Source organism: Humulus lupulus, chromosome X (assembly GCF_963169125.1).
Source record: "Humulus lupulus chromosome X, drHumLupu1.1, whole genome shotgun sequence".
NCBI classification, from domain to species: domain Eukaryota; kingdom Viridiplantae; phylum Streptophyta; class Magnoliopsida; order Rosales; family Cannabaceae; genus Humulus; species Humulus lupulus.
The window spans coordinates 248,693,630-248,705,473 of record NC_084802.1 but is presented as its reverse complement, the minus strand read 5'-3'; the positions used below and the strand labels follow the sequence as shown (position 1 = coordinate 248,705,473).

At 40.3% G+C, this 11,844-nt stretch overlaps 1 protein-coding gene across 1 annotated transcript; it reads right to left on the bottom strand.

Moving 5' to 3' along the window:
- Positions 1-8,777: 8,777 nt before the first annotated feature.
- LOC133806913 (uncharacterized) lies at positions 8,778-10,412 on the bottom strand. The gene is made up of 3 exons (XM_062245008.1): positions 9,671-10,412; positions 9,120-9,469; positions 8,778-8,990 (listed from the first exon to the last, which is right to left on the bottom strand). The coding sequence occupies exons 1-3, from the start codon at positions 10,410-10,412 to the stop codon at positions 8,778-8,780; spliced, it is 1,305 nt and encodes a 434-aa protein (XP_062100992.1).
- Between the last annotated feature and the right edge of the window lie 1,432 nt (positions 10,413-11,844).

The window sequence follows — 11,844 nt, the reverse complement described above, 5'->3', positions numbered from 1 at the left end:
GTAAATGTAAACATGATTAGGGCTCGACCCCAGCTAATGAGCATGATTATAATTATGTCTAGGTATATCAACTTTGGTATATTGTAATGCATTGTAATTGTGTGTATGATGTATGTATTATATAGATGTATGTTCTGGCTAGGAAGCTCGGTTTATAAGCCGAGAATCTTTCCGTTGCATCTGATTGAATCTCAGCCTGGTAGTCAAGGGTATATTTGATTCAAAGAGGGGCTCGCCTTATGAGTCGAGGGATTAAAAGGGCTCAACTTATAAGCCGAGGGATTTAAAAAGGCTCGACTTAAAAGTTGAGGGATTACAAGGCCCGACTTATAAGTCGAGGGGTTCAGAAGGCTCGACTTATCAGCTGCGATCGACATTATGCACGGTGAGCGTAGGCTGTCATGGTTAGGCCACCTTGGGAGTGAATTATGCACTTGACTGGCTCAAATTCCATATGAATGAATGAGAGTGCATTATGCACTTGTCTGGCTCGGATGCCATATGAATGAATGGGAGTGCATTATGCACTTGACTAGCTAGGATGCCATATGAATTAATGGGAATGCATTATGCTCTTGGCTGGCTCGGATGCCATATGAAAGAATGGGAGTGCAACATGCACTTGTGTGACCCTATGGTCACTTACTGCTACATTGTGTGTGCTTTGTTTGAGTTATTACTATTAAGAATGTTGTTATATATTCTGTTGACTATCTGAGTCTATTACTAAGTTTTCTTGCTGAATCATTTGGCTCACGGGTGCTTTGTGGTGCAGGTGATGGTAAGCAAAAACTTGACCATCCATGAGTTGGAGAGAGTTAGTGGTAATGTGTACATATGCAGTTCGCTCGACCGCCACGGTTGAGGTATCGCAGGGGAACTAGGGTTGTACCCTATTTTGCTGCTTAGGTCGGCTTATTTTGTAATCCCTATGTTGTAAACAAATTTGTAAACTTGTATTTGGGGATCCCATGTAAGACTGAGGTTTTCTTTTAATGGAAATGTTTATTCATTGAACAAGAATTTTAATACATGAACCCTTAGTGGCATTTTAGTCCAAATTACTCATTTAGCGAGTCCAGCACAAATTTCAAACACATGTGGTAACAGACCCTAATTAGCAGGGCGTTACAAAATAAGGTACACGGTTACCACGCACAGTGCCAAACAATACAAAGGCGTCCTCACCCTCGGGCTCAAAGGTTTTCCACCCTTTTCTTGCAATCTATGGTTGCCCCATACTTTTCTTAACCAACCCATACCTAGAAATCATGTGAAAGTCGGTCATAACCAACCCTACTAGGTAAACTAACAACTCTCTCTCGTCTACTATCACTGACAGTAATCTAGCTCGTCACCTGGATATTATGAACTCCCTCAGATGACATCTTCTACATTAGTGCATTCTAGATATGACATCTAGTTCTCGTTGCCACTCTAGCAGCCAACCTGTACACCCCGTGGCCTCCTATAAGAATCGGAAGCCAACACAGTATCCGAGGTCTTCCTTTTTCTATCACTAGGGCCTCTGCCCTTATCAAATCCTGTAAAGGGAGGTCCCATTCTCCCAGTATCCCTTCTGACCACACTCTTGCGCCAGATCTTGTTCTCAATGCCCTTTGTAGTTAGGGCTCTTTTTACTATCTGAGCGTATATCAACACTCAAGGTACTGTTGTAATATATCAACATCCCGAGCTATCTTAAACCATAGCCCCTAAAGGAATCTATCCTTCCTTGTCCCATTAGTGGGCACCAAGTCTGCAACGAACTTGATTAATCTATCAAACATCAGCGCATACTCTGTCACTATCATATTACCATACAACCATTTACTGATCTCTTTAGCTTTTGCAGCTCTAACCACCTCATTATAATAATTTTCATTAAACTGAGTTCTAAACTCTTCCCAATACAAGGTATTAATGTTCCTAGTCAAGGATACTACCTCCCACAAAATTTGGGCATCCTCCCGATACATATACGTTGCCCACCATCCTCATAAAGTCTAGGATGGATGTAATCGTTCTCATCCACTACTCTACCTTGAGTGGATTTGCACTACCAACAAAATCGAAGGGTGCTTCTTCCCGAACAGTTCATTTAGCAACTCCCAACAGTTCTCTATCTTAGACCACTGCTATTTGGCCGGTATTGTAGAAATAGGTGGTGACACTGACGTAACATTCACTGCTGAAACCTGCCGCTATCCCAACTGGCAAATCTCTTCTACTTGCCTCTGCAGCCTAGCTGGCATATCAGCAAACACCTATTTCCTATTTTCAGGAGCTGGCGGAGGGGTCTGACCCTAATAAGCGATTCTGACATTTAAGAGAAATAATAATGATTATAAGCAATCCTACAACATTTACAAGCGACTTTTGTGCTAATAAGCACATCTTTAACATGCATACAGTAGTCAAGGGCCAAGACCTATCAGGATAGCTCATGCTTTCTATTTTAACAAGCAGGTAAGGCGTATATATTTCATTTAAGAAATTACACATATAACTATACTAATAGTGACTGAACCCTAAGTCGAGATTGTCTTTAGCTCCAATTGTACATGCCAGTCCATCATCAGGAACACTTAAACCTTGGCAGCTCTAATACCAAGTTGTAAAACCCTGCTAATTAGGGCCTGTTACCATGTGTGTTTTAAATTTGTGTTGGACTCGCTAAACGAGTCATTTGGACTAAAACATGTGATTAAGACACTAAGCGTCAAGTATTAAAAATCTTGGTAAATGAATAAACATTTCCATTAAAAGAAAACCTCAATCTTTACATGGGATCCCAAAATACAAGTTCACAAATTTGTTTACAACATAGGGATTACAAAATATGCTGACCTAGGCGATGAAACAGGGTCCAACCCTTGTTCCCTTGTGATACCGAAGTCGTGGCAGTCGAGCAGATTGCATATGTACACATCACCTCTAAGGCTCTCCAACTCATGGATGGTCAAGTTTCTCCTTACCATTACCTGGACGACAAAGCACTAGTGAGCCAAAACACTCAGCAAGAAAACATAGTAATAAACTCAGATAGTCAGCAAAATATATAACAATATGCGTAACAGTAATAACTGAAACAAAGCACACACACTGTACCAATAAGTGACCATAGGCTCACACAAGTGCGTGTCACACTCCCATTCATTCATATGGCATAAGAGGCAGTAAAGTGCATAATGCACTCCCATTCATTCATATGACATCCGAGCCAGTCAAGTGCATAATACACTCCCATTCATTCATATGGCATCCGAGCCAGTCAAGTGCATAATGCTCTTCCATTCATTCATATGGCATCCGAGCCAGTCAAGTGCATAATGCACTCCCTTTCATTTATATAGCATCTGAGCCAGTCAAGTGCATAATGCACTCTCGGGGTGACCTAGCCATGATGGCCTATGCTCATCGTGCATGATGTCGATCGCAGCAGATAAGCCAAGCCTTGCAAACCCTCGACTCATAAATGGAGTGTAACACCCTGGGTAGCCAAGACCGTTACACTATGCGTTTATAAAGGTGAAAAACTTGCTAATCAAGTCATTTAATTAGAAACGTGTTACTTAAACTATAATCGAACTAGGGTTAAAAGAGTTTCGTCATAAAAGATGCATTTTGTAATGCCCCGAATTCTCCGATGTGGTTTAATGGCGGGATTAGTAGGCCGAGAGGGAAATAATTGTTTAATTATGCCATTAAATGATATTATGCATGTATATGTGAATTATATTATAGTATGATGTTAAATGCATGCATGTGGGTCCACGTTTTTTTTAATTACAGGGGTGTGATGGTAATTTGGTCCGTTGAGGGTATAATTGTATAATTGTATGCATGTCGATGATATATGATGAGACCACATTATAATGTGTGTTGGTTCGAGCTATTCGGCATGAGACGATCTTGGAATATTGATTAGCGGTCTAGTCACAACAGGTTTAAGTGCGGGGCTCGGGTTGAGTCTTGGGGTGATTTTAATGATTAGAGTGTTACCGGGAATTAAAGGGTAACGGGATATGAATTATTGGTGTTTGAGATTATTGAGAATAGCGGGAATTGGAGAGCGTTAATTATGATTAATGAGATGGGAGGAAAGTACCAATTTTGCCCTTGGGAGCCTTTAGAAATCTTAAATTAACCTAGGGGTAAAAGGGTCATTTCACCCCTAGGATAGATAAAACCATTGGTGGCTGAAAGAAGAGAGCAAAAACAGAGCAAGTTTTTAAGCATCTCCCGTACCTTCTTTTCTTCATCTTTCTTTGAGATTTTTGAACCATTCTTGAGGATTCAAGCTTGGGAAGCAAGCCTTGGGAGTTTGGGAGTGTGTTCCAACATTGAAGAGTATCATAAGCTGAGCTTTGGGTAAGTTTCTAACCATAGAATTCTCTGTTTGCCCTGTTTTGGCTTTGTTTTGCAGCTGTGATTTCTAGGGTGAGACTTTGGTTTTGTTGGGAGTTTTGGCTAGGGTTCCTATGCTTGTGATGTTTGGGGTGTGTTAGGATGGTTTTTCGGTTCATTTGGCACTAAGAATGGGATTTGGAAGCTTGGGACTCAGGTTGGAATCGAAGGAGATGAAGGTCGGTTCAGGGGAGTTTTGGTTTGGAGGTAGCGCTGTAGCGCCCACCCTAGGGCGCTACAGTGCTCCTCAAGAGGCAGATGGGCATGTTGGTGGTTCTGAGTATAGCGCTGGGGCGCTAGGGGTTGAGCGCTGTAGCGCTACCCTGTTCCTTCAATGTCCCGTTTTGAGTGTTTTTAAGGGTTTTTGACTTGGGGTTTCAATCCTTAAGGCCCGGGATTGAATCTACTCACTGTGTGGGCATGTTTCGAGGTCCCAAGAGTGGTGCTTAGGTTAAGACCCTATTCATGTTGATTCTCATTAATGGAGGTTATAATTGGTTATGATTAGGTAACCACCAAGGAACTAAAAGATTGATCGTTCTCAGGGGTCGTCCTTATTATATTTCTCGCTCGAACCTGAGGTAAGAAAACTGCACCCTGTGTATATATGACATGCGTGATGGTTATTAAGGCATGTTGATTGGTAAATGTGGACATGGATTGCATATTAGATGCTAGTGAATGTTGTTTATTCGTATATGGCACTGACTAGTCAGGGATACTGACCTAAGAGTCAGAAATGGCATAGCGTCATGAACGCCGAGCCAAATGAAGATTAGATCTAATCGATATCAGTGTTGAATGGCTCTAAGGCATTAACGCTGGACCGACCCTAAGGTCGATGAACTTATAAGCGCTTGGCTAGTCTAAGACTAGTTACTCAGAGCCAGGGCATATGGCCCCGATGACTGTTTTCACATGGCTAGGGAACGCTGTTCCAGGGTTATGACTCTAAGGTCATGAGGAAGGTTATGTTGGTGACTATTCACCATACACCTATCCTGATCAAACTTATGAAAGGTTTACCTATCAGTTAAGCCCTAGTGACCCTATCGTCACATGGCTAGAGGGGGGCTGTACCCACTTTTGTGACTTTTGCAATTGTCACCTATCTGTTTTGGACTGATGGTCCTCAATGATTATTATGATCATTGTTGATATTATATCATGCTTTATTGAGTTTTCTTGCTGGGCCTTGGCTCATGGGTGCAATGTGGTGCAGGTAAAGGGAACGTAATGCTCACCCAGCCTTGAGTGGAGAGCTTAGGTGGTGATGTGTACATATGCGGCCGCTTGACCACCACGGCTAAGGCGTTCTCAGAGGAACTAGGGGGTTGACCCTATTTTTGCCGCTTAGGTCGACGGGATTGTAAATTTGAAACAGTAATGACCATTTTGTACTGAGAACAACTTGTAAATATTTTTATTAGCTCTGCAGAGCAGTTTGTAATGAAAGATATCCATTCCTTTTTATTCGTTTTCTACCTTAACCTGTTAATCACACTTAAAGCACGTTTTTAACCAAAGGACTCGGGTAACGGGTCAAATTTCCGGTTCACCGTAACTGTTCTGGGGTAACCAGGGCGTTCCACATTTCATTTAGTTAAACATTTTCTACATGGGATCCCAAAAGGAAGAGAGTTTAAAAGACAGTTTACAAAAAATTCTAGGTTATAAACATGTACTGGCCACTCTGAGGGCAAAACAGATATTTAGGCTTCTCCCATCTTGTACCACTCCTCGGTCGTGGCAGCCGATCAGCTGACCATGTACATTCAGCCTCTGAGTTGTCCAACTTTGGACTGGTCCACCTTGCCCTTGCCTTTATCTGCACCACGTTGCACCAGTGAGCCAAGGGCAAGCAAGAAAATTATAATACATAGCATAGACAGTTTATGAATCAACAATCAGATATACACAAGTCATACAGCTCACATAAATAGTGATATCAATCTACAAACCATCAATCAGTTATTCAGATAATAAACTCATCATACTCAATAGTTTAGAGAACAATAAATATATCACACCAAAGTCCAGGGTCAACGCCCTTAGGCCTCACCCTCTGATTATCCCACTGACTCCAGCTCGCTTAGGCTAAGATCAGTGATTATGTATTTAACCTTAGCTAACAGTGGTCGAGCCGCACCTTGTGTGCAAATATTGATTCTGGCTCTCTTAGGTCATTTATCACATGTCCCCATGGCATAATACCAACTCATGACATTGCATACAAATATAGGGAGCTCTTAGTCCGAACTTATTCACATAACCGAGTGCAGTTTCTTACCTTTGATTTCGATAGCTTTAATTAGTGAAATCAACCTTCAAGCACGATCCCGTTCGAGCTCTAGTGTACACCTAGTCACAACAATAAATTAGAACCATTACTAAACTTCAATTCTGAAACCAAACCTCGGGACCAATCCCGAGCCCTCGGGAAGCCCTAATTCCACCAAACAGGGTGGTGGAATCAAACCCCGAGCCCCCGGGCGAAAATCCTAAGAAAATACCCAAAAATCCTCTTCTGAATGTAGGATAGCGCTACAGCGCCAGAAGCAGAGCCAAAAGCCCCAGATAACCCAGGCCTAGTGCTGTAGCGCCCTAAGGCTAGCGCTACTTACAGCACCGGAACACCCTCTGATTTGTCCTTCGATTTTCCTCAAGACAAACCTACCTAAAACCCTTCCAAACCTCAACCACACACCAAATTGAGCCTACCATCCCCTACATCTCATCCCACATAGCCCAACAACATAAAAATTAACCACATGCACCATCGAACAAAGAAAACAAGATTTGAACTCAAAACTCAAGAACTCATTAGAAGTGAAATTCCGTTTTTATAAGATTACCAACTTAATTATTCAAATAAAATAATCAATTGTTGAACTGTTACAGAAATGTTTATACAGGCACAAAGACTATTTGAACAGAAACCAGATATGTTTAAACAGTTTGTGACCAGAAGATAGAAACGAACATAAAGTAAAGAACACACGAATTTTTACGTGGTATCAGCAATCTGTGTAGATTGCTACTAGTCCACGAGGCCACGCCCAGAGAATGACATTTATTAGAAGAATATCTAAATGATTACAAAACCAAATTGACTTATACAAATAAAAACTCCCTCTTGAATTTGTGGCAACTATTGTAATCTAAACTCCTAATCAAATTTCTGAAGTGCTAAGATCTTGAACTCCCTTCAAATCATAACACTTGCACTTTTCCTCCCGAAAAGTGACTCACGAACAAGACTTCTTCGGAAGCTTGATGACCAATGCCCAGGTGTGTTCAACCTGCACAATTAACACAAAGAAAACAATACAGAAGTACACTGTAATAAACCACTAAGAACTTGCTGGACTCAAGTTCTTCACATAATAAAGAGTCTCTCTAAAACTTGAAAAATATTTGGAAAATAATACACCAAGAGAGATGATAAAAAAAACCAGCGACCTAAGGATGATTATATACATTTTTGAATCCCTTTAGGTCGTGGAAAACAAATCAGAAACCAATCAGCCAATAAATGGAAAAATCGTCCAGAACAAGAAAGTCAGAATCTATTCAAACAGAAAGGCAATCCGTTCAAACAGATTCATTGAACCTGGACAGTTTTTCAACCCAGTTTCCTTAAATAAATAAGGAAACAATATCTACATTATTACTGCAAGCTGTACACGATTTCTTGACAAATAAATCAGATAAAAAACATAAAAATAAATACCAATAATTTCTATTTCAAGAAAATATATTCTTTTATAGGAAATTATATATTTAATTTATTAACATATATATAATAATCTGATTATAAAAAGACACATTTCAACAAAACAGGAAACTACCCATTTTCAAAATTTACCACTCAATATCACAAAACAGGAAACTACCATTTCGAAAATCCTCATTTAATTAACTTTGTCAATATTGTCAAATATGCCAATAAAGGATTTTACAATCTCCCCCTTTGGCAATTTGATAGACAAAATGAATTAAAAAACCTGCAACACAAATGTTAGTGATAAGTAAAGAGAAAGAACTCCCCTTGAAAACATGCATTAACTTATAACAAACATGTAAAGAGACTAGACTTAACTCCCCCTCAAAATAAGAAGGTCCAGAGTTAAACAAAACAACAAACAAGCAGGTTTTGGAAAGTATAGACTCTCCCCCTTTGTATCTTTCAAAGAAGCCAAAGAACTATAAACCATAAAACAAAAGAGAGTAGCAATGTTCAATTGACAAAAACTAAAATAAAATTAAACGACTGGATCTTTGGACAGAGATTGAACAGCCTGCAGCATAGAGCGTTGCAGTCCTTCAATTGACATCACTCGAGCAGCCAAAGAATCAACAGAGGCTCAAACAGCAGCTATTTCTGTTGCAACAAGTCCTGAATCTGTGGCAACAGAGGAGGAGGCATGAGGAAAGTCATCCGAGGCAATCTTCAGAGATTGGGGCTTGACTTTCTTGGTTGATAGAGCAGCAGTGGCTTCAGTAAGAGCAGAGGCCTTGTAGGAAGCAGTAGTAGTGGGAGCCACCAAGTCTTCTTGATCACGTTGGAGATCTTTTTTCTGCATACTCAACACTTTATAAATATCTTGAGGAAAAGGAAGATTCAAGTTTTTCCTATTTCCTTTGCGAAACCCAATGATTTAATCATGAATAACCAAAGCCAAATTTATACAAAGACCAGTCCCCACCTTGTACAAAAATGATGCCATATCAAAAGAGATAGTGGAGGTGTGAGAAGTGGACTTCCAATTTGTTGTGGCAAACTTATGGAGGACAGCATAAGTGTAGGTGAGATTTGAGACCGAGATGACTGTATTAGATGGCCATACCATTTTTTGCCCTACCAATTCAGAGTTAACCATGTCCTTGTCAAGAGAGGCAACATCATCATCATCCTCGACATCAAGGGGAAGATGCAAAGCAAGGGCAATGTCTTGAGGAGAAAAAGAGAACCAATGGCCCCTAACAAACACTTTATTATACACAGAAGATTTAGGTTCTATAATTTCATTAGTAAGATTTGCATAGAATTCCTTGACTATTCTATCCACAAAACCAGTAAATTTAACCAAAGAACCTATCCATTTTCGATCTTGAAGCATTGTTAGCACACCATAAGGCCGATGATCACTCAAGACATAATTTCTCTCAATGATAAATTTCCTTTGAGCATAGAGAACCATATCACGAGCATTGTCATTATAACAAAAAATTGAAGAATAAGGTTTGAAATTTACACCTGAATGTTTTGGAGAAAGTGTAGGATCAGAAATTGGTCTCTTTCCTTTAGCCTTGGATGACAAAGGAGTTGCAATTGGTTCTGAGTCAGATTCGGCTTCTTGTTCAGAGGGGACAATGTCTTCTTTTTCTGGCTCATCAGACTCAGCCTCTGATTCTGTATTGTCAGGAACCATTTCATCAGACAGTGTGGTATCACGGGTTGCTTCAGATTCTGACTTTGCTTCCTCAGGGTCAGATTCAGAGGAAGACAGAGATGGAGGATGAGCCTTCAGTCTTTTCGTGGCAGCAGTCAAGGGGGAAGAAGACATGTCCAACCCCAACTTCCTTTTTGGAGTCACAGAATTTTTCTTGGACTGGCTAGGCTTCAAGGGCAATTGGAGCAACCCAGCAGCAGCAGCTTTGGAAGAAAATGAAACAGATTTTGATTTTGCCCTAGCCGCCAGAGACAAATCAATCGGAAGAGGAGATGGGTCCTTGGCTCGAGAGGGCACCACCACTTCAGATGGTGGTGCAACATCAACAATGTCAGCAGAGATATCTGGAAACACCATGGGGTGTTCATTTGAGAGGGAGAACACCTTCTTGCGTGCCTTGGATTTGCAAGTCTTCCCAACAGATGTTGCAGCTGCTGGAACAGAAAGAGGCGTTGTTGACACAGATGGAGGAGGCGAAGGAGATGGCACCTTTTGGGATTGAGAAGCAGGGATCTTCTTGGAGGAAGCACCACGAGTTCTCACCATTTTTTTCTTCTCTAAAAAATAGAAAGCACTTACAAAAAAAAATGAGAGAAAAAAAAAATTAGAAGAAGATGAAATGTCTTAGAGAGATCGTGGGTGAGAAGAAATAGGGTAATGACAAGCTTTTTAAAGACAATACTTACCCAATTTGAATACCCACGACAAAAAGAGGTTTCCTTTTTTTATTAAAAAAATTGATTTAATTAAACAAGAAAGGAAACAATCTTGAAGACACACGATCTACATAAAACCTTACCTTTTTTTTTATTATAAAAAAAATAGAAAGAAAATGACAATCCAAAAAAAAATAACTGAAAAATACCCCACACGATCTTCTAATTGACCTTTTCCTTTTTTTTTTTTTAACAATTCTAAACAAGGTACAAGACAATAAAGATATAAATCATGGTATTCCAAATTAAGAAAAAGGACAAAATAAATTCCTTGGAGACCAAGAATATATTAGATCACACAAATTAAATGCATAATTTCACCATGAATTTCCTTGTCAAAATTTTTTATTATTATTATTTTATTTTCATTTTTTTTATATATTGTTGACGCGGTTCTTCGCCAACAGGTAATTAAAAAAAGAAAGAGAAAGGTATTAGTGCTTATGTTGAACCGAAATAGATGAATGATCTTGGAAATGGAATGGTGACACAAAATACGTTTTTAGGTGGTTCAAAGGTTAAAATCCTTCTACTTCACCAGTCAGTATTATTGCTATATACTGGGTATTCTTTTACAAGGTATTTCTTACAATATAGAATCCAACCCCTTATAACTCCCAAGGTCTCCATATTTATAGGAGAAGGCACCTGAGAGTTGGTAAGAAGGTCATCCCGTGACCTTCTTACCTATCATGTCAACTTTGGGACATTCATGATTAATTCCTAAACCTGACACATAAGTGTGGTCAAATCAATAGGTAAGGGGATAATGGGCCGCACGGCCCAACCCAGTCGTGGGTGTCTGAATATGCACGTTCCTGTTGCGTGTCCGAGAAGTCACGGGTATATCAGACACGTGATGTTTGATATATCCACGTTTACCTTCCGTGGTTGACTTTATAAAGGGTCACAGCCTCCAACTCTAGCTCGTACCACGAGCTGGATGATTCCCTCGACCTATGGTCTTCAGAGTCCAGACTTACTCCTTAAGCAATCTTGGCGAACCCTTGTTTTACCTCGAGCTAAGGAGGTAGGATCTTATGACGGCATCTCCGGTCTTGGGGATGTCCATGTGGTAGTCATGATTAGACCGTATCTCAGCTCGTTAATCAGCCCGTGGGAAAATCAGGGCGTACATCTGCCCCCAAGCCTCTGCTCATGGTTCACGACGTCGTGTAGGGCTACAGTAGGGGCTTTTAGGCTTCCCCACGAACTCTTCATATTCCACATTCTACGCAGGCGCCGAATACGTGGGACATCGT

Coding starts and splice junctions, on each gene's coding strand:
- LOC133806913 (XM_062245008.1), bottom strand. CDS start 10,412: ATGGTGAGAACTCGTGGTGCTTCCTCCAAGAAGATCCCTGCTTCTCAA. Junction 9,470..9,670: donor ACTTTCTCCAAAACATTCAG/GTGTAAATTTCA, acceptor TGGATAGAATAG/TCAAGGAATTCTATGCAAAT. Junction 8,991..9,119: donor TGGCATCATTTTTGTACAAG/GTGGGGACTGGT, acceptor TTGAGTATGCAG/AAAAAAGATCTCCAACGTGA.